Source organism: Eubalaena glacialis, chromosome 9 (assembly GCF_028564815.1).
Source record: "Eubalaena glacialis isolate mEubGla1 chromosome 9, mEubGla1.1.hap2.+ XY, whole genome shotgun sequence".
Classification (NCBI taxonomy): Eukaryota; Metazoa; Chordata; class Mammalia; order Artiodactyla; family Balaenidae; genus Eubalaena; species Eubalaena glacialis.
This window is the reverse complement of record NC_083724.1, coordinates 81,764,555-81,790,941: the sequence shown is the minus strand read 5'-3', so window position 1 is coordinate 81,790,941 and position 26,387 is coordinate 81,764,555. Positions and strand designations below refer to the sequence as shown.

At 39.8% G+C, this 26,387-nt stretch overlaps 1 protein-coding gene across 1 annotated transcript; it reads left to right on the top strand.

Moving 5' to 3' along the window:
* The first annotated feature begins 548 nt into the window (after positions 1 to 548).
* Positions 549 to 21,359, top strand: SMU1 (SMU1 DNA replication regulator and spliceosomal factor). The gene is made up of 12 exons (XM_061200485.1): positions 549 to 683; positions 4,168 to 4,378; positions 5,730 to 5,882; positions 6,918 to 7,028; positions 10,100 to 10,228; positions 11,711 to 11,830; positions 13,192 to 13,308; positions 13,940 to 14,067; positions 14,640 to 14,766; positions 17,078 to 17,245; positions 18,927 to 19,079; positions 20,381 to 21,359. The coding sequence occupies exons 1-12, from the start codon at positions 658 to 660 to the stop codon at positions 20,477 to 20,479; spliced, it is 1,542 nt and encodes a 513-aa protein (XP_061056468.1). The 5' UTR covers positions 549 to 657; the 3' UTR covers positions 20,480 to 21,359.
* The last annotated feature ends 5,028 nt before the right edge of the window (positions 21,360 to 26,387 follow it).

The window sequence follows — 26,387 nt, the reverse complement described above, 5'->3', positions numbered from 1 at the left end:
CTCTACTAATTTAATAATGTATGGTTTAAAGTCTATTAAAAGACGTCTCAAATCGCCCTTTACACATTTGCATTTGGTTTCATTGTTTTTCCAGTAATTGTACCACTGCTGTGAAACCATTTTTAACTAAATACTTAGTTGCAAACGTTACAAGTAATTTAGCTCGTTCCAAGAAGTAAGTATGCAAGTCCTGAGTCCCCAACTTTTCATAATTAGATTAATTAAACTGTGTTTTGGTTTCAAAATCTTTCATTTATTTATTTACACTCAAGGAATTTTCCTGCCAATGTTGCCTAGTGGCCCACTGGTTTCCAATGTATTAATCAACCCTACCTTTAAATCTAGTCAACTAATTAAACATTTAAAAAGCAAAATTTAAAAACCAGTCCTTTAAAGACAACTCTTCTTCTAGGGAGGAGAACGGAGAATTCTCTGGAGCAGGCGCCCAGGTTCCGACTTTTGACAGCCCCTCGAAGCTCCGCCTCTCGAAACCCCGCCCCTCACGCACTCCACGCCCCTCTTCCGTACAGACTGCCTCCAGAGCGGGCGTCGGACGTCGAGCGGAAGTGACGTACGGGGGCTGCCAGCGGTGTCGCTGGTGCGTTGCGCTACTGGGCCTGAGAGTGGAGTGGCCCTTGCGCCAGGGAAGATAGCGCTATGTCGATCGAAATCGAGTCCTCGGAGTGAGTCCCGTGGTGGTGGATGTTCGCGAGGTTGCGGGGGCCGGGAGGCGAAGGGTGGGGGCGTAGAAGCTGCTCGGGGAAGGCGTTCGAGAGGCTGGGGAGCGGAGGGGCATTTCCTTTCCCACGAAGAAGCTTCTTGTATCTGGCTACCTCGGAGGCGGGCCCACAAGAAAGTAGCGGACGGGAAGCCCAAAGCCCGGTGGGAGGCGGCGCGGGGTTGGCGGTAAGACATGCCTGGAAGACCTGAGTTCTAGCCCTCGCCGACTCCTGGTGCGCTTTGTGACTGAGCAAATTAGCCATCCAATCTGGACTCCGGTCTTATCTGCACAAGGGGGCCGGACTCGCAGCCTTCTTTCTCTTCCCGCCCCCAGTGAGCAGTGTGGTTTGTTTCCTCCCCTGTGCTTACAGGGCCCTCTGCTTTTTTCTGCCCAGCACTTAATCCAGTATTGTCACCGTTTGGCCACCCTACTAGCCTGTGTAGGCTTCTAGGGGCTCCTTTTCATTACAGTCCCATTTCCTAGCACATCGTCGAGGCTCAGTGATTGTCTTTGGAATGAATGAGTGGATTGTCTTTGGAATGAATGAGCGACTGGCTATTTTATGAAGTTCCACGTGGCGCTGAATTTTGGTTAGTCTGTGAGCTCTGTGTAGCCCAAAGGAGGGACAGAATGTGGAAATTGGGCCAGGAGAATGATAGACTTGGGGGAGAGGGGCGCTAGTGAGTGACTGAAGAAGGTCTTTAGTGAACTTTTCCAGGATTCCATCCTCTACCTTGCTCTTGCCAACACTTAATAATTAAATCAGCAGACGTATCATTTGTGTCCTGAGTGTAAGGGAGAGAGGACTTGTCCTCAAGATCTGCCATAGGAAGAAGGGAGGTTTATTCATTCAACAAATATTGAAGTCTACTGTGTACTTGTTTTAGACCCTGGGAATACAGTAGTGAACGAAGCAAACAAAAATCCGTGCCCTTATAGAAAGTACATTGTTATTGAGGAAGGCAAACAGCAGGCAAAAGCAGTTAAGTAAAATAGGCTTAGCAAATGGTGGTAAGTGTTTTGGAGAAAAAGTAAAGCAAAGAAGGGTGATGGAGAGTGCTGGCGATGAAGACAGCTAAGTCAGGGCAGGAGTTGGAAAGGATTCCATGCTTTGAGCCTGAATCAAAGTGGGAACTGACCATTCTCCCAGCTGCATGTTTTCATTATCAATAATTGCTGCTTTTTACTAAGTATTTTCCATGCTAGTCACACTATAAGCAGTGTAGTCAACCCTTTGACCAACCCCTACAGAGTAGGTTTTTTTTTTTTTTTTAATTAATTAATTAATTTATTTTTGGCTGTGTTGGGTCTTCGTTTCCGTGCGAGGGCTTTCTCTAGTTGTGGCAAGCGGGGGCCACTCTTCATCGCGGTGCGCGCGCCGCGCCTCTCACTATCGCGGCCTCTCTTGTTGCGGAGCACAGGCTCCAGACGCGCAGGCTCAGTAATTGTGGCTCACGGGCCCAGTTGCTCCGCGGCATGTGGGATCTTCCCAGACCAGGGCTCGAACCCGTGTCCCCTGCATTGGCAGGCAGATTCTCAACCACTGCGCCACCAGGGAAGCCCCAGAGTAGGTATTTTTAACAGATGAGGAAACAGGCAAAGAGATGTTAACTGACTTGTCCAAAGTCACAGTTAGTAAGTGACAGAACTCTGATTTAAATCCCAGCCTATCTCCAAAGCTTTTAGCTCTTTATGTATTACACTGTGTTTGAAGGACGTGAATTTGATTTTGGCTATGTCAAATATGAGTTCTTTGCAAGCATGGTGTTTCATTTGGGGAGTGTAAATGGAAGTGTGCTATGGAAGACAGTGTGATACTGGAACAGCAGGTATGTCTTAAAGGGGCCATGAGAGAAAAGACTCCTGTGAGTAGCAGTAATCAGTTCCCTTCTGCAGAAAGGGAACCCTTTTTAAGAAGAGGGTGTTTGCTTTCCTGTCCAGGGTGTATGTTCACGTGCCACGCTGCCAGTTTGAATATTCATTTTTCCACTTATCTCTGTTGCCTGGTCAAATTCTCATCTGTAAAATGGACATAAGAGTAATGCCATCCTCAGAGGGTTGTTTTGAGGAGTAAATGAATCCAAAATGCTTAGAACAGTACCTGATATATAGTGAACACATAGTAAACATTGGTTATTATTTTTTGGTTATTATTTCTCTTCTGGGAAAGAGAATTGACTAAATTCCAGTCTGAAATCCCTTCCAACCAGGACAGTGTGACCCCCGATACTAGTGCTGTCCAGTAGAAATACCTTGTGTGCCACATATTTACTTTCAAGGCAAGAGAAGAACAGTGTAGTACAGCACTGTAAAGTGAACTTTTACTGTCTGTATGAACAACATTCTTCACTAGACTCCTTAACACTAAGCCGAAGATCAAGAAGTTTTAATTATATATATTTAACTCGAAATGACTTGTCACATGCTGAAAACTGTTGCTTGTTCTCTGAGTATTTGGAGATTGTCTGCGTCCTCTTTTCCTTGGGAAACTGAATCCACATGTTTTTATTTCACTTGTCCTGAACATTTGGTAATAAAGGCAGTGGGTAGGTGTTATTTTTGCAAGTGAGGACACATAGCTTTGTTTTGCTTTTACATACAGTATAGCTCTACTTATTTGTGTTCAACAAATCCCTTTTAAGACGGTCTCAATTCATATTTTTTGTTGTCATTTGAAAAATGGACCAAATCATCCAATCATTTAGAGTATTTTGTGTCAGTGACTAGACTTGGTTTAAAGTATTTTACTATAGTGTGCAACAGTGTAATCATATGAATTAATAAGAAACTTGGCATAATAAGAAGATCTCTGACCTTGGAAGTAAGAGAGTCTTCTTGATACTAACTTACTTCCTAGCTGATTGTGAGATATTGGGCAAATTATTTCCCTTCACTGAACCCCAATTCTCCTATTTCTTTTTTTTTATTAAATTAATTAATTAATTAATTAATTTATTTATTTTTGGCTGTGTTGGGTCTTCGTTTCTGTGCGAGGGCTTTCTCTAGTTGCGGCAAGCGGGGGCCACTCTTCATCGCGGTGCGCGGGCCTCTCACTATCATGGCCTCTCTTGTTGCGGAGCACAGGCTCCAGACGTGCAGGCTCAGCAGTTGTGGCTCAGGGGCCCAGTTGCTCCGCGGCATGTGGAATCTTCCCAGACCAGGGCTCGAACCCGTGTCCCCTGCATTGGCAGGCAGATTCTCAACCACTGTAGCACCAGGGAAGCCCCCAGTTTTCCTATTTCTGAGTTGGAAGTAGGACTGGATGATATCTTGTAACTTAGGTTCTGTGATTTTTTTGGAAAGTTTTACTCACATGATAAAGAAATGGAAAGTAAGTAGTGAAAGGAGGATGGTTGTGTAGAAAAATAAACTGGGGTGGGCTTTATTTTGTGGCCTCTTTGGTGAGTGAGGATCCATGAGCTGAATGACTTGCTTTCTTCTTTCAGTGTGATCCGTCTTATCATGCAGTACCTAAAGGAGAACAGTTTACATCGGGCATTAGCCACCTTGCAGGAAGAGACTACTGTGTCTCTGAATACTGTGGACAGCATTGAGAGTTTTGTGGCTGACATTAATAGCGGCCATTGGGACACTGTTTTACAGGCTATACAGTCTCTGAAATTGCCAGACAAAACCCTCATTGACCTCTATGAACAGGTAAGAGTGGGGGTGATGCTGATCCCTGTAGGTTGGTTTATTGTGGGCCCCCTGACTGGAAAACATCCGTGAACATTTCTTCAAGCATTATGGGGCTGTAACAGCCCTAAAATTTACACTGTCAAAGCTTGAGTGCTACTCTGTATTTTTATCTCTCTTCTTGGAAAAGCCAAGATTTTCCCAAATTGAAATTCTTTCTTAAGTGACCATTAAATGATCTATTCTTACACCAACTGTTCTGACACCAAATAGTGTACTGCAATTTAGTTCTGACACTAACCACCCAGAGTTAGTGCAGACCCCACTAGTTAAGGGCTCGGTCCTCTACAAGACTGTCTTTACTTCACACACCAGCCACACTTTGGGGTCTTGGGCCACCTATACTTCTGACCAACTGGCTACAAATTTGAGGGTCCCCACGACCCCCTCAGAATTGATAATTCACTAGAATGACACAGACCTCAGGAAAGTGACATACTGATGATTGCAGTTTTATTATCAAGGGGACAGATCAGTACCAGCTGAATGAAGAGACATATAGGGTGAGGTTTGGGAGGGTACTGAACCAGAGTTTCCAGTGCCTTCCCCCCATGGAGTTAGAGTTTGTCTCTTACCTGGCACATTAAAGTATTCACCAACCAGGAAGCTCCATTGAGATTTTTCATTCAAATTATAGTTGCTTGACCCTCTACAGGGTTGGGCTGGCTCAGAGCATCAACCCTCTAATCATATGGTTGGTCCTTTTGATAACCAGCCCCTATCCTGAGCCATCTCCTTAGCACTAACTCAGGTGTGATGCAGAGGGCTTATGAATAACAAAGATATTCCTATCACTGGGGAAATGCCAAGGTTTTTAGAAGATGTGTGCCAGGAAACCAGGACATAGATCGTAAAATTACTTATTATGCACAGAACAGAGTGGATTTTCTGGAAATAAGAATGTCATGTGGTTTGAAGTAAAAATAGGGAAATGGGTTTGTTTCTTTACAATCCACGTGAGTTTAGTTAATTCCCTAAAGAAAATTTTGGTAATTGGAGAAAGGTTTCTCTGGAGCCTATAGAGATATTTCCATCTTTAGTTTTCTTTAGCATCTACATTCTGAGTAAGAGACCTAAGAGGAGAGGAGATTGGTAGATAAAAATGAAGAATGGAAGTTAAAGGATTGAAGTTATTACTTTATAATTACTGTAGTTGTCTGCCTGAAATTGCTTGTGAAAAGGAGAAGGGGCATTTCCTGATTTGTGATTTGGAAATCATTTTGGTAGGCCATTTCTATGTCAGAAATTGTACTGAAAAAGAAAAATTAATACGCGAATGCATTAAAACAGCCATTTTCTTTCAATTATACAGGTTGTTTTGGAATTAATAGAGCTCCGTGAATTGGGTGCTGCCAGATCTCTTCTGAGACAGACTGATCCCATGATTATGTTAAAACAAACACAGCCAGAACGGTATATTCATCTGGAAAACCTCTTGGCCAGGTCTTATTTCGATCCTCGAGAGGTATGACTGTGGTAATGAAAAGAAACCGTTGTTAACTTTTAGCAATAATGTGATCTTTTTAAAACCATTTTATTGGATACTGTTTGTATTTTTGATTTAATTTTTGAAAATGATACTTTTTGTTTATTTACATTGGTTGAAATTTGCATATGTTAAAGAGAATAATCTAGTTTAGTATTTGAGGACCTTCCCTCCCTCACACACCTCATCATACGGGATTGTGTGTTGATTAGTAAAAAAGTAGACAGTTTATTCTGGTATCATTTCCCCATTAGCCCAAGTATTTAACTGGCCCAGAAGTGCTGCTCTACTGCTGGTATGTTCACTGTGCATTTGTGTCCCTTCGGAAGTGCAGAGTCTTAACCACTGGACCACCAGGGAAGTCCCGGTTCTTTTAGTTCTTAAAAGCTTGTGTTTTTGCTTCTCAGCTGATTATGTTTACTGGTAGAGCATGATGATTGATATTCTTTTATTCTTCCAAAACCATATATATATAGTTTCATTCTTTTTCACCCAGCCTTTTACTAGAAGCTTGTCAAAGTAGGAGGAAGAAGAATTTAATAGGCACTGCATAAGGGGAAGTTGTTAGAGTAAACTCACAGAAACCGTGAGGATAAAGGAAGGAGTTTGGATTGCCAGGACAGGATTTAAGTTAGAGGTGGTGAAGAACTTCTGGGCTGGGAGTCATTTGACTGAACAAAATTATTAAAGAATAAAAGAATCCTTGGCTCTGCAGATTTTTCAAAAATTGGAAAAACAACTCTGGCTTTGACATAGTTTACTTAGGCTCTTTTCAGAAATAATGGTGTGGATTGGCTGACCTCAGTTCTATCTCAGCTCATACTTTTGAAATGCAAGTGGGTAGAATTGAGAAGTTGTTTTTAAAAACTAAATGGTTTGATTAATCCTCTGTTTAACTTTTTATGTTTTCCTTTTTGAATGTTTCTGCTTGATTACTGTTACTTTTTTTAAAATAAGCACATTTATGTCTTTTGCCATTTCTTGGAAATGATGCTACTGCCGCTCCTTTTTCAGGCATACCCCGATGGAAGTAGCAAAGAGAAGAGAAGAGCAGCGATTGCCCAGGCCTTAGCTGGGGAAGTCAGCGTGGTGCCTCCATCTCGTCTCATGGCATTGCTGGGTCAGGTAATTAAAGTCTGTGGAACTGAAATGACTCTGAACTCCTGGTAGTGTTTCCTGTACCATATAAAGTCTATCTATGAGCTAAAGAAATCAGACATCCTAAGAACTGGGAAATACCTGTAGAGCTGCTTGTACCAACAGCTGTGCCATGCCACATTCATCTTTCCTGGGAGTGGCAGTATAGATTAGTGGTTAAGGGCGTACACTCTAGAGACAGAATTAGGGTAACAATAGAATTTATCATCCACTCTTGAGGGCATTGTTGATCATCGTGCCAGAACACTGTCTGAAACAAATTGGAACAAATGTTCACCATAGTTAGAATCTGAGCTCTCTCACTTACTAGCTATGCGGTCTTGGGCATATTACCTAACTTTTTTGATCCCAGTTACTCATCTTGGTGTTGTAGTAAGGATTAAATGAGATAAAAGGTACTTAAAACAATTGTATTTTGCCTGGCACCTTGTAAACACACAGTAACTGGTAGCTGCTGGTGGTGTTTCTTTTTTCTTTTTCTTTTCTTTTTTTTTTTTTAGTAGTAGTAGTATTACTAGCATTGTCGTTATTATTTTTAATGCGACCTAGAGTACAGACTCCTTTCTGACCTCATCTTCCCCATGCTCTTGGTTGCTCTCAACCGTGATAACCACTCGTCTTCATGAAACTCCTCTCTTGGTTTTTCTAACCCTATTCTTCTTGGCTTCCCTTTTCATCTCTCCAGTTGTTCCTTTCTTGGTTGTTAGAGGAAGGAGATAGGGGTGATGTAGAGAGGGGTTTTCGTTTTTGTGTTTTCCTTTTAAAGTTGGGAGTGATTTGAAACTGCTGCAGACTAAGGGTAAAGAGCCTGTAGAGAGTACCCATTGATTGGAGACAGGTCAAGTTCTCCAGTCATTAAAGTAAAATATGAAAAATAAGCAACATATGAATTTTGGAAAGAAATAAAATTAATAGTATTTATAAACATTTATATTTCAACTATAATCATAGTATTAATTTAAAAGTTTGGTAAAGTTGTGAGATATAAAATATACCAAAGTTGATTACATTTCTACATATCATCACTGGCCAGTTCGAATATTCAGTGAAAAAAAGAGCTTCTGTTTATAGCAACAGCATACAATATAAGAATTCTAGCATTAACTTTTGTGGGTAATACATGATTTATTTCCATTTTTAAAAAAGGCAAAAGCCTTTCAGAGCTTTCAAGAGAAATACAAGAAGATTTGAGTAGATGGTGAAGCATTGATTTTCCTGGATAAGACTGACATTGATGCCAGTTCTCCTTAGATTTAAGGCAGTTTATAATAAAGATCACAATAGGATTAGAACTGTTTCACAGAAGAATTCTAGTGTTCACTTGAAAAAATAAACTTGGAAGTATATTCATCAAAGAAATTTTGGAAAGGAAGAATGTTGAGAGCATACTAGCCCTAGAAATAGTGAAGCTTTTAACAGATTTATAGTTTGAATCATTTTGGTACTTGGCATCCAGTGCAACAGCAGTGCAAGAAATTGATCCTGTTATTTATAAGAATTCAATAGATGATAATGGGAATGTCACAGAACCTAGGAACAGGGAAGAATTATTAAGTGTATGGTGTTGGGGCACCTACTTTAGAATGGGGGAGAAATGTCAGATCAGAGCCTTCTCTCATATTTTATAAGCATAATTTCAGATAGAGTGAAAGTTATGTATTTTAAGAATATAGAAAAACTTAGGTGGTGATATAATGTATCAAACCTCCTGTTAGGGAAGGACTTCCTGTGAGTAGGGAGTAAACACCAAGGTAAAGGTCAACAAATATCATTACTTGAGAGTTTAACTTAAGATGAAAAGAAACCTTTAAAGCTATAATAAAAAAAATGGGTAGATTGGGAAAACAATTCTTTTTGGCAGACATAAACAAATACAATGTGTTGATCACATTAAAAGCTCACAAATTGATAAGAAAAATAGTAAGACCACAATAGATGAGTGAGCAAAGAACATGAATAAACAGCTAACAGAAGAAATATATGCAGTTAATAAACATGCAGAAAAGCTCAAACTGTAATCAGAGAATTGACTAAAGTAGGGCGTAACTTTCCACTCATTAGAGTTTTTAAATGACATCCACAATTATTGTTTTCTTGATATAGTAAAGGGAAAAAGGAATCAACATTGATCATGTCCCTGTGTTATATAGACTTTACATATATTATTTTATTTTATCCTTTCATCAGCTCTAGGAATTAGGCTTTTCCCCTGAATTTAGTTGGTGAAATTGGGAGTCAGAATAGCATAGTTGACAAACTAGGACCATTTGTCTTCAAAGTCCATGGTTTTTCCACTCCCCATAATGCAGTCGTGAATGCTATTGAAGTTGTGTCTTTGGGGGAAAACACTTTGGCAGTATATATAAAGAGCCTTAACCATTTGTGTTCTTTTCTTGATTCAGTAAGTCCTCTTCTAGGAATCTATTCCAAGTGGGGAATATCCTCATAATAGAAAAAGCCTTATGTCCAAAGGTGTTCACTGCAGCATTATTTAGATGAGTGCAAAAATTAGAAGCAGTATAAATGTCCATTAATATATTAAATAAACTGTGAAACATCCACTGCATAGGATATATTGTACAGCCATCGAAATGTTAGTCATGTCATAGCATGATCTAATGATAGGTGAAAACAATATAAAATTTTACATATGGTATAATTACAGCTATATAAATTAAACATATATGTCAGGGGAAAAATACTACAAGGTAACATATGAAATGCTAACAGTAGCTGTGTTTGGATGTTGGAACTATGGGAGATTTCTGTTTTTCAAATTTTATTTATAATAAGAGACACCTATAAGAAAATACGTGTAAGAACATGGCCCTCTTGGCTCTCAGAGTCCCCTTCTACCCTGAGATCAGCCTGTGTTCCTAGGACACAGAGTAGCCGAGCTTATGTTGTGTTTGGATGGCCAAAGATGGTTGGGTCTGGATGGCTCACAGTTTCCTGTGAACCTCATCACCCTTTCAGGCTTTGTCTGAGCAATCAGGACCAGATCTTAAAAGCACCCAAGTGGATTTCTTTTCTCATAGGCACTGAAGTGGCAGCAGCACCAGGGATTGCTTCCTCCTGGTATGACCATAGATTTGTTCCGAGGCAAAGCAGCTGTCAAAGATGTGGAAGAAGAAAAGTTTCCTACACAGCTGAGCAGGCATATTAAGGTAGGATCCTTGGACACTCAGCCAGTCAGTAGTCATTTGTTGGGGACTCAATGTATGCTTGCTCAGCCAGGCCCTGTGCCAGGAGCTTGGGCTGGGGAGCAGAACTCATTCTCCAGCTCTGACAACATTCATGGTTGCTGCTGGTGACCCAGGCAGTGGCACACCTCAACTGTATTACCGAGTGGACATACATTAGACATCTGGCCCATCATCTGCCCTTGGACTTCCTCCAAGGAATCCTGCATTTGGAAGACTGCTTAGCTCTTTGGTTAAGCCTGGGACTAAGAACCATGAAATTTCTATATATTTGTCCTGTTCAACATTTGTGTTTTTGCTTGCTACGTGTTAGGCAAAGTACCAGGCATGGATTATAAAGTGGGCTTGAGTGGTGTTTGAGGAAAATAATTTTATCACCTTGATGGCTGGTTCTTGGTGTTTTTTGTTTTTGTTTTTTGACTTTTCTGAGAAAAAGCATAATGAAACAGTTGTTGCAGTCCTCAGAATTACAACCATATTTGCAACTTTAGCATCTCCTTTTTATTAGTTTCTTTCTGGGTTTGTGCTCTGATTGAATTTATAGATTTAAAAATAATTCATATTCCTCAAATCTTTGACTTCGGCTTAGTGTTTTGAATTTGTCTTTTCTGGATTATATGTTTTGATTTGCATGTAAAGGTATTTTGGGGCAGCACTTTTATTTACCCTGGTTAAAACCTTGCGACAAATAGAAATCCATTATAATTATGCTGCTGGACTAAGATTTTCTGTTATAAACACTTCCTTTTTTGGCATTTAAAATGAAACTCATAATAGAGCTTTTCTCTGTTCCCATCTGTCTAATGTTCTGTAGTTTTTATCTGTTAATGGAAGCATCTTTGCTGGTAAATGCTCAGGATACATTTCCCAGGCAAACAATCTGTCAGCTCTAATCAGTTCTCCTAGAGTTAGTCAGCCACACATTATCACTTGATCAAATGAAGGTCATGAAAAGAAGCAGTGATGGAAAATTTGTTTAAAAAATAGTGGAGGAAAATAGCCATTTATTTTGAAAAATGAATTTTTTCCCCCAGATGAAAAAAAAAATAGGAACATATGCCATATTAAGTTGAGTGTGAAAGTCATGCCAACAGTGGCTGGTTCTGGTAAAAATTTATTGCTTGAGTTAACAGGATTATTTGTTCTAAGTCCCTTGCTAAAATAGTTTTTTTGCTTTTCTTTGGAAATACCAGCTTCATTTAAAAAAAAAAACAACAAACACAAGAACAAAAACTAGTTTCAGTGGAGAGCCTAGACGCTAAACTGGTTGGAGAAAATATATCTAGCATCTGTTGGTGTCTGGGTACAGAAACACCCCTCCCAAACTCCATGATACAGGAGCTTTATGGCTTTATGCTAGGGCAGAGCTCTCAAAAGTTTAAAATGGGAATTGTTTTAAGGCCACTACATAAAAGTGCATCTGTTTCATTGTTTCATTTGAAACAGTTTGGTCAGAAATCACATGTGGAGTGTGCTCGATTTTCTCCAGATGGTCAGTATCTGGTTACTGGGTCTGTTGATGGATTCATTGAAGTATGGAACTTTACGACTGGAAAAATCAGGAAGGTAAAGTATTTTAAATACATTAATTTTTCTAGTGGGAGAATTATCTGTTACTGTTTTTAAATTATCTGTTATTTTTGCAATTTAAATTTACTTTTTGAATGGGTAATATGTACATCCGATAAAACATTTTATAAAATAGAACGGTTATTCAGTAAAGAGTCTTGTTCCCCCCTCTTGTCCCTCAGCCAGTCAGTTCCCTTCCTTGGTCCACTCAGGGTTACCAGTTTCTTATGTAACTTTTCTGGAATATTCTATGTGTATATGTAAGCAGTTGCTTATTGTTTCCTATCTAACCTTATTGTAGGACTAATTGTGTTTCATTCTGAATGAAGTGGAATATCTTTTTATATGTGAAAAGCCACCAGTATTTCCTGTTCTGTGAAGTCTTTTCATATCCTTTGCCCATTTCTCTTTTGGATTGCTTCTGATTCAATATTTGTGTATATTGCAAAATGATCACCACAGAAAGTCTAGTTAACATCCTTCATCACACATAGTTAGAAGCTTTTTTTTCTTGTGTTGAGAACTTTTAAGATCTACTCTTTTAGCAACTTTCAAATATACATACAGTATTACTAACTGTAATCACCATGCTGTACATTACATCCCCATGGCGCTTATTTTACAACTGGAAGTTTGTACCTTTGGACTTCCTTCATTATGTTTCTTTTTATGTTTAATTGTTGATCTATCTGGCATTAGTTTAGGGTGATAAAATTGGTGTAGATCCAACTTAACTTTTTCCCAAATAGCTACTTGTTGACTAACCCCTGATTTAAAACGTAATCTTGATCATAGAGTACTAAATTCCACTCCATGCTTAGTGGATTTATGAGTGACTTTCACGTTCTACATTGTATATTTCTTTATAATTTACCTTTTATTTTTAACCATGAAGCAATCTCTTTCTATACTTTAGAAAAAATATATTTCAGTATGAACAGTAATGGATGATAAAAGAAAAGTAACAAATAAATAGATTAATCAATACATGGTTTTAGGAAAGGTAGCTGACAGTATGGACAAAACATTAATTTCTCATGTCATACCCTAAAAACAAATAAATTCAGATTTATTAAAGATGTACAATATGTACTGTAGGGAGATTTTGCTTAGAAAGGATCATAAGCAAAAGATGTAGGCTAATATGTTTGCATTTTTTATAATAGTTCTTTGAATTGTGTAAAAAAGTTATTCCCAGTATTATCAGTTGTTCATCAGGATAGTGTGCATGACACTATTTGCTTTGGAGATTTAGAGTCGGCATAGTCCATTATCCTGCTTTTAGTGAGTTTGCAGAGACCTGGGGTAACTGGTGTTTTTGTGTTATCTTGATAACTGCTTATCGTTGTTTCCTTTAGGATCTTAAGTACCAGGCCCAGGATAACTTTATGATGATGGATGATGCTGTCCTCTGCATGTGCTTCAGCAGAGATACAGAAATGTTAGCAACTGGTGCCCAAGATGGAAAAATCAAGGTATGAATTAGTGGCATGAACTCTTGTATGTAGACATTTTGAGAGTTCTGTAATGAGTTAGTGTCCTACATAGGTTTTTTGCTTAATAACAGCTACTCTTTATGGAGCATCAGCTTTATGCCAGTGACTTTAGTTTTTCTTGTTTAATCCTAATAATAACTCTGCCTAGGGAGGTCCAGTAATTTAAGGTCACACAGTTGGTAAGTGACAGATCTGGGACTTCAGTCCAGATCTGCTTGTGCCCTTTCTGCTTTGCCACTGTGGCTCACCTTATATGGTGTGTTGTGCTTAGGGGATGGGGTGGTCTGCAGGTGATTAGCAGTTGATTAGCTGTGGCTTGTATTTAATTGCTGTTAAAATCCCCTGGGCTAGATAAAATACAGAAATGGTCTCTGCTAAGTGAACTTAGAGTCTGAATTTTTGTTTTAATAATTTAAAAGGAAAGAGGCTTAAGTTTCAAAGGATTCAAGTTATCATTGTACTGTGTGAACCAGACATATCATATTCAGCTATTAGCATGCATTTTTAATACTGCTTTTAGCATATTAGTGAGCACTGCATCTTGCTTGGCTCTGCAGAGTAGAGTGGGACAGTATTTACAGGTTTTTACTATTCTTTTTTTTTAATAAAGGTATGGAAGATTCAGAGTGGTCAGTGTTTAAGGAGATTTGAAAGAGCACACAGTAAAGGTGTCACCTGTCTAAGCTTTTCTAAGGATAGCAGTCAGATCCTTAGTGCCTCTTTTGACCAGACAATTAGGTAAGTAAGAATCCCCAAACTGCCCTCACTTGGGTTTAATATGGTGAAGCCTTAGAGGGAGGTACTAGTGATTCCTTATGTTCTCACCAGGATGCTTTTATATGGAGAGTGAGGGTATGTGAGACCTTATTTCCCCAAAGTACAGCTGACACAGTGCTATTGTGTTGTCCATTTGGGTCTTTACCTAGAAGAGAGATTAGAAAGGGATTATAGCAGTACTTCATATTTCTCAAAGTGTGGTCTGTGGACCCACCTGCATCAGAGTCACCTTAGAGGACATGTGACAAATACAGATTCCTGGGACCCGGCAGAGACCTAGAAGTCTGTTGCTGAACAGAAGCTTGTGGTATTATTGGCATATTTTCTTCCAGTCTCTGTGCAAAGCTTTTGTTGTGGTTTTGTTTGATTGTTTGACATAAGGAAAATAATACTGCATACATAATTGCATAGCCCTCATTCTTAATGTTTTAACATGAGCTTCTATAATTCATCTAAAATGCTTTCAACAGTTGGTCCCAACCATAATATGTAGAATATTAATTGTTCTTTTCATTTGCTTTTATTTGTGATAGAATTCATGGTTTAAAATCTGGAAAAACCCTGAAGGAATTTCGTGGCCATTCCTCCTTCGTTAATGAAGCAACATTTACACAGGATGGGCATTATATTATTAGTGCATCCTCTGATGGCACTGTAAAGGTTAAGTATTTGCTACTGGTTTGTTTTGGGGTGTCTATTCCATTTTTGCCCTTTGAGGAGTTTTCAGTGGTGATAATGGTGATAATTGTGGTGGTTAAACCTCTTTACTGTAAAGTATTTTAGCCATAATTGAGGTGAGTCTGTGACAATAGTAATATTCTGTGGTAATTCCTATTGGCCTAGGGACCTCAAATCTCAGCCCTACAGACGCTATCGTGTGTAGGAAAAGAGGAAAGATGTGGAGTTCTAAACTTAGGTCCACCCCCATTTACAGTGGTGAAATTCCATCTTGCCATAGGTATGGTCCACCGCAACAAGTTCACGAAGAGCTCAGTGGCTAAATAAATAGGTCTCATCCCACCCCGAGCCCCCACATTCGGGCCTTTCTAATAGCATTTCAAGAGGAGCAGGAGGGGCGTAGAGTAGAACCAAGTCCTCTCTCAGATACTTATTTATTGTCTTCAGCTCTCATCTGAAAGTAGTGGCTCTTCGGTACCTTAAGAGATTTAGTTATTTCAACAGAGGGCCTCATTTCCTAGAGAAGATGGGAAATCCAAATAGAAAATCGCTAGAGAGCTTTGAGACACTCCATTTACATTCCAGATCTGCTTTTAAATTGCCTTAAGTGAGTGTTACGTGGCAGAAGACCTAAACATTCTAACACAAATCCCTAACAGTCAGACCACCTTCTGCAGTGGCTTGTTCTGGCTTGGGAATTGGACCAGAAACCTGAAGGTAGGAGATGTACTCTTCCTCAGGATGGATGGGGAAATACAGAGCTCTTAGTACTTTAGTCATGCGGTTTGCCCTCTTTGTGCTATGTATCACTATATGGGCCTCACAACTTGTAAAAATACCATTGGGAGGTGGCTTGTGTAGGTCTCTTTGTTTTGTGGTCTTTTCCTTTAGTTCTGCAGTAAGTGGGGTAAAGCATCTCACTGACCTTTTGGACAGAAAACTCTAGAAGTCTTAGAACTCTTGATCCCTGAAATGTTCATTGCTTTTCTAGGCTGCTGGGCTTTGGAGAGGAGATTGGGGTAGATGATACAGTATTTATTAAGAAAATAAATACTGGGACAACTAGTGGGGCAACTATTTCCTCCTGTTTATAGGTATTCATTCAACATCTGTTTTGTGCTGGGTTCCATTGAAGGCACAGAAGAAACACAACGTAGTCCATGCCTTTGAGGTTTTTATACCTCATGAAGTGAGTGCTGTCCAGACAATGCCAGGCAATAGTTGGTCCATCCCTTCTCTAAGCACATTTCAGATTTCAATAACTGTGATGTCTGATTTAACCACTTCAGTTCATAGTAGGTCAGAAGGGCCAGGTGAAAAGCATTAGGGTGGAGAACTATTAGCAGAAGAAATGTTGGACTGGGAGAGGTCACACAAGTGGCCAAGAGTAGCTTCCACGTCATGGATCCTCATGTGTGTCTGTTAACGTAACTTCTGTGCAGTGGTTCTCAGTACAAGCTGAGAATCATTTGTGGAGCTTTTAAAAAATGCACAGGAACTTCCCTGGTGGTGCAGTGGTTAAGAATCCGCCTGACAATGCAGGAGACATGGGTTCGATCCTTGGTCCGGGAAGATCCCACATGCTCGCTCTAGAGCCCACGAGCCACAACTACTGAGCTCTCACACCACAACTACTGAAGCCCGCACGCACTAGGGTCCGCCTGCCGCAGCTACTGAAGCCTGCGCACCTAGAGCCCATGCTCTGCAACAAGAGAAGCCACCGCAATAAGCCCTCACACTGCGATGAAGAGCAGCCCCTGCTCACCACAACCAGAGAAAGCCCGCACAGCAACGAAGACCCAACGCAGCCAAATAATTAATTAATTAAAAAAAAAGATTTAAAAAAATGCAGAAACCTACATCCCACTCCAGACCTACCAAATCTGAATCTCAGGGTCCTGAGCATATAAATCTAAAAAACCCTCATTTCATTTTGGTGTCCAGAGAAGGGTAGCTTTCTGGTTGTTTATGACAGTAGCAGTGTTGACACATAGCTGATATTAAAGATAGATAGCTTGTTAGCCAAGGAAAATTTTGTAGGAACAGATAATAAATTTTAAAAGGATTTTATTATTTCGCTTTCTGATTTTTATTTTGTTTATACCAGTTAATCAGCAAATGGGCAGTTCTTATGTATATGGCAATGCTAGGTATTTGGACTGTAAGCAGCTTTTTTTTCTGAGTCAATTTTTTTCTTTTTTAGTAATATAATTTTCAACTGCAAAACATTAGAAATTGTTAACCTTCCTCCCCCGCCCCCCAAATGTTTATGCCTTATATTTTTGTGTTGTAGATCTGGAACATGAAGACCACAGAATGTTCAAATACCTTTAAATCCTTGGGCAGCACTGCAGGGACAGACATCACTGTCAACAGTGTGATCCTGCTTCCTAAAAACCCAGAGCACTTTGTGGTTTGCAACAGATCAAACACAGTGGTCATCATGAACATGCAGGGACAGGTGAGTGCTCAGAAAGTGCCTTTGCTCAAGCCCTGTGGGCCGTTCCCAAATCAGCGTGTCTTGGTCCTGGCACTTTCAGTAACCAAATATGGGTTCACCACTTGGAAAACCACATACACTGTATTTGTTTTTCAGACGCTTACTTAAAATTTTAAATTCTGTGTCTACGAAACATCTTTTTGGCATCTCAATAGTTAATCTACTTTCCCCAGGATGTTTGTGTACTATTCTCTTTCTTTTGCATCCTTTGGATAAATGAGACCCTGATCTGTCTTTAAGCCTCCTGCAGAACCTCACTGAAGATTTTGATATAACAATCCCTGTGTGAGTGAGGGAGATAGTGTGTGTGGATTACCAGCTTGGGACATCTGCTAGCTACCATGTGATCTAAGGTGGAACTCCAATAGGAGAAGGGCAACAGTGTCTTTATGATGTGTATTTGTAATCAGAACACCTGCTGGTTCCCAAGGAACCTCACTTTTATAGCACCAGGGACATTAGGAGTATCAAGGTTGAGGTCTCAAGCCCTGGGACTGTGTTGTGATGCTACTGAAATGTTGGGCTGGGCACTTGGGGATCCTGCTGAGCATGGGGAAGACCCAGGGGCTGGTGTATGGAACTCTCTCTCCATTGCTTGAGTCCCTATAAATGATAAATTGGTAGTGATGAACCTATGGTTGAGATGGCTGGTCTGCAGTACCTGTTGGGACACTGCATAATAGCCATAGTTGCCCACTTCCTAGTTTTCTGCTTGGCTTTTTAAAAACTTAAAAAAATTTTTTTTAGATTCACAAAGAAGTTACAAAAACAGGTCAGAGAGTTCTTGTACACCCTTGACCTGCATCCCCCAATGATAACATCTTACATAAACATTGTACAGTTATCAAAACCAGGAAATTGACATCGGTACAACACTGTTAACTCACATACAAACCTTATGTAGATTTTACGCCTTTACATGCGTTCATTTTGAGGTGGGACATGAATAGGTCTGTGAAATTTCATCTCATGTTGATTTATGTAACCATCACGATTAAGATACAGAACTGTTTCATCACTCCCAAAGGAACTCCCTTGTGCTACACTTTTATAGTTAAATCCTTCCCGCACAGCTCTAGCCCCTGGCAGCCACTGATCTGTTTTCCATTATTACAGTTTTTCATTTTGAGAATAGTAATTAAATGGAATCATACAATATGTAGCCTTTTAACCTTTTGAGATTGGTTTCTCTCCATTGATTTATGGTGATCTTAATGGTATGTAAAATAGAGCAAGCAAGGTCTAGGAGACAGAGTTCCATCATGAATGGAGAGGGCATCTCATTCTGTTAGAAAGAGGAAACTGGGGAGCATGGGCCCACAGAGCATTGAGAACCAGTAGTATGTTGATTTAGGAAATTGTGTATGCTAACGAATTTGCTTCTGGGTAAGATGGCTCAGTAGGCTAAAGAGTAGGATTGGTGACTTGGGACAAGTGAATTGTAAATGTCTGTCTGCCACTGACTTAAGATAGCTTATCCTTTGAATATTTCAGGACATGGTGAATGGAACTGGTAACCTAATTATAAATGACAGTAAACCAAAGTACAAAATAACATAAAGATGTCAGTTTAAACTGCTGCAGTAGAACTGTTGCTAATCCAGGTGTTTTATTTTTACCTTGGGCTGTGTTAATGATCTAGATTGTCAGAAGCTTCAGTTCTGGTAAGAGAGAAGGTGGTGACTTTGTTTGCTGTGCCCTCTCTCCCCGTGGTGAATGGATATACTGTGTAGGGGAGGACTTTGTGCTCTACTGTTTCAGCACAGTCACTGGCAAACTGGAGAGAACTTTGACAGTAAGTATTACTGACTTACGGCCATCTACAGAAATTGTTAATGCTTATGTCTTTCTGAACTCTGAAGTAAACCTTTTCCAGACTGCTATCTGTGTGAACCTTGGTATAAAAAAATGTAAAAATGTTATCACTAAGTAAAAAAAAAGGCCCATAAGTAATTGTATGGAATTACCTCCTGTATCAGGAAAAGTCATCCTTTAGTGAGCCTTCAGCTTCAAGTGGATAGGATGGGTGTACATAAAGCAGAGAAGAAGGAAGGGAACATGCCTGTCTAGCCAGCTAGATTGGTTAGACCTTCTCCAGGGCGATTGGAGAGTGGCAGATATAGCTAGTCCTCTCCGTGTCCTTTCAAAGGCAAGTTCCTTGTATATTATCCTATCAAACTGATTATGATGTTTTTAAGCAGCTTTGTGTTGTAAGAGGGCTCAATCAGTAACAAGGAATAATTAATGCTAGCTGCTGTAACAAACAATCTTTAAATCTCGGTGGCCTAACACAATGAAAGTTTATTTCTTATTATGTCACAGTGTGATATAAATTGCATCGTCCTCCTCTTTTAGCTGTGCCATTTGGAATATGTGGCCCCTAAGATCTTAGAAGGAGAAAAGATAGTTGAAGGGGTATACTGGATGTTTTAAAGATCCACATCTGGAAGTGGTTTGTTTATATTACTTTGTTCGTCATTCTTTTTTGATTAGAATTAGTCACATGCCGCCCACAGCCCAAATGCAGAGGGGTGGTTGGGCAGGGAAAATGTAGTCGTCTGCAGTCCAGGAAAAAGAAATGGTCTGGTGAATGTATAAAAAATTATACACATACCTGTTAGAGAATAATCTCATCTCAAACTGTTCTTGAGTGAACTGTTGGTACATCTGCCTTGTGAAGCCTCCAGTATAGATCCAAGATGTGAACAAAACAAGATGAGGTGGAAGGTGTCCTCTAGTTGAGGAAAATACTAAGTTCACTGAGTTGAAGGAATTGTTTGGTCTCAGCCACCGTCTTGGCTTAATATTTATAAAATGGTGATGATGACTAGGACCGGCTGTAGTGCAGGAGTGGCCCAAAGTGTTATTTATACATTATGAAGAAAAGTACAGAAAATGTCATCAGTCCTGTGATAGCCTCGTTTGAGTTTTTGGTTTGTGTGTTTGGTTAGCACTCTTTGAGGCTGCCTTGGGCTTGATTCCTTTGGTGAGAAGTAGGAGCTTCACTCTTCTTCCCTCCCACTCAGCTCTGGAAGCGTCTTCAGAGTGATTTGTTAGAGACCTGTATACCCTAATCCTGTGCTTTACCTATTCCAGGTTCATGAGAAGGATGTGATTGGTATCGCACATCACCCTCATCAGAACCTGATTGCTACTTACAGTGAAGATGGACTCCTAAAACTCTGGAAACCCTAATTCAACTTTTCTTTTTAAACTAGCTTGAGAGCATGTACTTAAAATGAAGACATATTCATGTGTTGCTTTTTTTTTTTAGGCCAGCTTTTCTAAGTAAATTGTCTGAATTAGGCACAAGAATAATTTTGTGAAAATTCATGTTTAAGTAGCAGTTACTCTTTTTTATATATTTTCAAGGTATTCGCTTATCTAACTGGGGCAGTCACTTAATGTTTTCAATAGTCTTTTACCTGGAGAGTGAAATACCGATATTTCTAGGGAAAAACTGTACTCCTTTGATTATTTGAAATGCTGATTAAAACGGGCCTCCTGCAGTAAAACTTGTAAATAAGGAACTATCCCAAATTCAGTAGCTGTTTACTGTTCCATCTTTTTTTTTTTTAAAAGATGTTAATAAACTTTACACCTTTCTGGAGGCTTTGTTTTTAAATGTAAATAAGTGCTCATCTAGTTAACATATTTACTTGGAATCAAATGAAGAGGGTGGGACACTACATTATTATTCCTGAATCTTAAGTACAGCCAGAAGTCAATTCCTGGGTAGGACAGACTGAATGTAAAGTCAGGTGTCACATAGGATCTCATTTCACTGCCCTCCCCCAGGCATTCATTTTTCTTAGCTGTGCCTTTTCCAGGGAATATCGTCTTCATTTTATGGATAGAACTAGTTGCAGGATACATTATATGAGAATTCAGTTTTGGCATATTTGGAAATGCATGTGGGTGTCTCTTTTCTGTTTCAACCAAAGATGTATATGGAATGCCTGTGTTGATGTGTGAAGGTACTATGCTAGGTACCATTTCAAGAGAGTGAGCTTGTTTGCTTGTGCGGGCCTTTTATGCCCCCTTTTAATTTTCCCAATTAGTAGGTACAAACAAGTGGGGAAAGTTTTGTATAGTCTTATAAACCTTTGTCACTTGAACTATATAGCCTGATCCTGTATTTGGGATCAGCTAGCTGTGCCTAGCACATAAAAATGCTTAATATCGGCTGAATAATTCTTAGCAGCACTATGAAATCCATCTTTCCCAGTTATATTCCCAAAACTGTCTTTCTGACACAAAACCTGCAGCTTTTTCACAGAATGTCATTTGCTGCCAATTTGAGAGTTGAATAGCTGTGAGTCTGTATTAATGTAGTCTGCCATTCCTCCCAGTGAAGAGGCTTTCACTTAAGAAAGTTTAAGGTGGAAAGAGCTTATACTAAAATTCCTTAGAAAAATCTTCAAGAAACTGGAGTTTTGATTTAGCCCATGACCTCGTGAACTGGCAGTTGTGAGATGCACACTTTGTGCCAAGGCTCATGGAGAGCAAGAATCTTTTCAGCACATGTACACTTATTCTAGGAATTTTTAGCAAACACCTTCTGCTCCTGCACCTAGTGCTCAGGATGGTTAAAAACACTAGTTTCTGTCACAGGATAGGGGAGAAAAACAAGTTAACAGGATTAATTAAAATAGATAATAGAAAATCTGGAGTGAGTTTTTTTGATGATCCGGACCTAATGGGTTAGGAAAGGCTTTCTGGAGTTGACCATAAAAGAACCAACAGGACCTGAAGGTAAAGGGCTTTGGTGATCTTGGGAGCACTGCAGTGTGCCATAGCTGCAAGGCATGTGCTAGACATATGGTAGGGTCTGGGGAGACCAGGCAAAGAGAGGACTGGACTGAGAGCCATTAAGTATATTTTCTTTTTTAATGAAGTAATGCATTGGTGTTAACAAGTAAACAAAAAATGGGGGAAAAAATGAATTTTCTGTTTTTCCCAGGTCACCTGTGTTTGTGTATCTGTCCACAACTTCATTTTGCACAAACCTAAAAAGTGTTTTTTTTAAAAATTTTTATTTTTATTTTTAAAATTTATTTATTTATTTATTTATGGCTGTGCTGGGTCTTCGTTTCTGTGCGAGGGATTTCTCTAGTTGCGGCAAGCGGGGGCCACTCTTCATCGCGGTGCGCGGGCCTCTCACCGTCGCGGCCTCCCCTGCTGCGGAGCACAGGCTCCAGACGCGCAGGCTCAGTAATTGTGGCCCACGGGCCCAGCCGCTCCGCGGCATGTGGGACCCTCCCGGACCAGGGCTCGAACCCGTGTCCCCCGCACTGGCAGGTAGACTCTCAACCACTGCGCCACCAGGGAGGCCCAAAAGTGTTGTTTTGTTTAAAAGTGGAAATGAGCTTCCCTTACTCTGCGCCTAGTTTTTTTTCTTTTAGCCTCCATGGCCATCTCCAGTACAAAAGGCAGGGGGAGCCCCGGGGTAAGAGGCGGAGGTGGGAGAAGGGCTGTCTGGCTCCTGGACACCATGGCAACTGCCCAACACTTCCACTCCGGGAGGAGAGGTGGTGAAGGGTGTGCTGCCCAAACTCTGGGGTGGGGTGTGCCGGGTTGGGTGTGGCTGTGCAGCAGTGGAACACGGCAGGCATCCTGGGCCCTTGCCCCCCGCCCCACCTTGGTTCTTAAGACAGCTGCTCTGTTGCTGCAGCCCACCTATTTAACTGATACTCCTCTAGCACTTAAAACTCAAAATACATGGCATTAAAGTTAACTCCGTGAGTTGTCCCTTTCCCCACTGAGCTGCTGAATGACTCTGGAAAACATCGAATGACCTGGTTATTCCACACCAAAAAAAAAATTTTTTTTTTTTTAAGTCTCAGGTACAACTCTGTGTTCTCCACTAGTTATTTTTTAGCTTGTATTACTACCATTAATAGCATTTATTGAGCCCTTCCTATGTAAGCAGCGTTATTTAATTCTCAGAACTGATTTATGAGCTCCAGCCTATTCTGAGTCCTATCACATGAAACAGATTTCAAGATTCCATACCTTGCTCCTGGAGCGTAACTGACTGAGGTGGGATTCTAAAACTCAATTTCTTTACTCTTTGAGTCAGTTTTTCCACCTTCTGTTAAGACTTATCAAAACCCCACAAAGGCAGACATGAGTAGAAAGAGCACTGAATTACAAGAATCTGGATTCCAGTCTTTGCTGTCATTTCTTTTACTTGGGCCAAGTCACCTGGTAACTTGTTTGAATGGCAAGTCTCTCAGGTCCTACCCTAGGCCTACAGAATCCAAGTCCAGTGGGGCTCAGCAAGCATGCTCAGATTTGAGAACCAGTAAGTAGACTAGAGGTCATTTTCATCAACTGTAAGGTAGGTGTTTCAATTCTTGTTCTGTTGGTCTCAGAAGGTTGCTGCAATAACCAAATTAAGTGATAAAGGTACAAGACTTCAGAAACCCTTGAAAGAGCATCTTTACTGCTATAACTTGCTAGCATTTTTCATTCACTGTGCTTTTAGAGCCTATGCTTCATTTTCCCACAGTACTTCAAAAGAGGAAATTACCACAGTGTATGTCTAAGATGGGAAGCAGCCTTGGTCTGAAACAAACTTGCAGTAGTTAAGGGCTGCCATTGTTTGACCCTCCACAGCAATTCTAACAATGGCGTTACTGTTCTGGTGATTAATATAACTATGTCCCCATGGTGCTGGTGTAGAGCCTTGGCTATATGTAACCATCCTTTTGCTTAGGCTACACCCAGTTCAGCTACACCAAAATACCCAGAGAGTGAGACTCAAATCATGTTTTAAAGCTTCCCAGGTAACTCCAATTGTAGCCAAGGTTGAGAAGCAGTACTATATGGAGAAAAATGTGACGCTAATTTCACAAGGGAAGATCTGCCACCATGTTCCACTAGGACCCTCATGGGACATAATCAGCTTCTATTTTTATTCCCTGCAAGTATGAATAGACAGGGGAGGCATCACAAAGAAAGCGTTAGTGCTGGGGTGATGGAACTACACACTTCCACGGATGCACTTGTATTTCTGTGATGACCTTTGCCAGAGTTCTAACAATTTTTTTTTTTTTAATACAGAATACAAACTTGTGATTTTCTGCCTCTGCAGGTTGTAACTATTTTCTTCTTCTATCTTAAGGATTTTTTTTTTTACTGTGGTGAAACAAAAGTAAAGCTTACTCTCAACCATTTAAGTATACAATTCAGTAGCATTAATTATATTAACTATTGTGCAACCATCACTTTTCAAAACTTTCATCACCCCAAACAGAAACAATTAAGCACCCACTAACTTACCGTTCCTCTTCCTCCCAGCCGTTGGTAATCTGTGCCTCTATGAATTTGCCTATATATTTCATATAAATGAAGTCCTTTTCTGTCATACATACATGTAACACATTTTGTTTATCCATCTGTTAAGACACATGGCTTGTTTCCTCTTCTGCTATTGTGAATAATGATACGATAAACATTGGCACACAATGTTTCTGAGTCAAGGAATGGAACTACTGGGTCATATGGTGAATTCCATGTTTGGCTTTTTGAGGAGCTGCTTACAGAAACTGCACCGTTTTACATTTTCACCAACAAGGTACAGGGTCCTAGTTTCTCCATATTCTCACTTGCTTCCATTTTGGATTAGATTTTGGACTACTAGGTGTGAAGTTTTGTATCTCACTGTGATTTTCATTTTATTTCCCTCATGACTAATAATACTGAAAACCTCACATAAGGATTTTTGTAATTTTTAAAATGTCTGAAAGTATTCTTAAATGTGTTACAATGTAAGTTTTTTGTAGAATTTAGACTCAATATAAATCCAGTGAAAACTAAAATTTGTTGAACCATTACGTTTAGTATTTTGGTTTGTTTTCCTTTCCTGGACACCTGCTTCACTATCCAAATATGAGGGTAGCTGTCTGGCCACAAATGAAAAAAGAACCCAAGAATGATGTGGAGAGGCTATCAATTAAAACTGTCACTATGACAAGAAACCTGAAGGTTTGGGTAATGATGCACTCTTTACACCAAGTTTCAGTCTCTTCTTTTTAACTCAAGTGTTCTGAGGGGAACTTAAGCTGTGGGTTACTTCCCAGGTTAGAAATGTTTTAAGCCTCCTGATTACAATGATACAGAATCTGAGCAGAATAAACAGTAAGCTCTCACATTCTCATTTCAGCGTTTGCAAAGATTTTAAAGCCCCCTTCTTTTGCTCATTACTCACCCCTCCACTTTCAATCCCCACCCCTGTTTAATATTAAACATTTAACTATGGTTAAATAGTATTTTTTGGTATTACTCACTTTAGTTAAATGAAAAATTATGTATCTTAATTAGTGAAAAGCCAATACTTCAACCTGGGAAAAAAAAGTCTGTGGTGACACATTGGACATGCTTTGAATCAGTATATTAAGGAGACATTCATACATTTCAAGAATTGCTTAAATTCTGATATCCAGATTTAAGCTTGTGAACATATGACTTTAAACATACAATTAAAGCTATTCATAATTTGCTATTCTACCAACATTAAATTACAGTTACTTTGGAGCATAAGTTAAATGGTTTAAAGTAAGCCTGTAACATACCTGCAAAACACCTTCCTAACTCATACATGCAAATTACTTCTCCGTGTAAAGGTCTCATCACTCTAACCTCTAAGTTACCTTGCTCCAGAAGTGACTACTCTAAGGCTTACTGTGGTCCAAAGAGAAGAAAAAAAAAAAAGTAACCAGGACCAATAGCTACTAGATATATTAAAAAAAGATGGCACAGCAGAAGGGAATGCAATTCTACAAGTGCAAGCCCTCAAGCAGCAGCATGTTATATGATAAACCCCTTCTTTAGAAAGGTATCATTTCTATCACTGATACCACAGGCTAAATTATATAGCATGCCATCTTCAAGTAACAGTTGAGGCAATAGAGTAAATGCAGAGACATCACAATGAATCCCACTTAATACCACTATACAGACCAACACTTCTCTACAAATTCTTTGTCTGACTGCCAGTTAAATACAGTTTTAACTCATAGCTTAACAATTAAGGGTCATACACTGAAGCCAATACATATACCTGGCATTTCAGTCTAAGCTATTCCATGTACATAGC

Excerpts from the sequence above, each read along its gene's own strand:
- SMU1 (XM_061200485.1), top strand. The coding sequence starts at position 658 with ATGTCGATCGAAATCGAGTCCTCGGA. Across the intron at positions 684-4,167 it reads ATCGAAATCGAGTCCTCGGA|TGTGATCCGTCTTATCATGC; the intron begins GTGAGTCCCGTG and ends TTCTTCTTTCAG. Across the intron at positions 4,379-5,729 it reads TCATTGACCTCTATGAACAG|GTTGTTTTGGAATTAATAGA; the intron begins GTAAGAGTGGGG and ends TCAATTATACAG.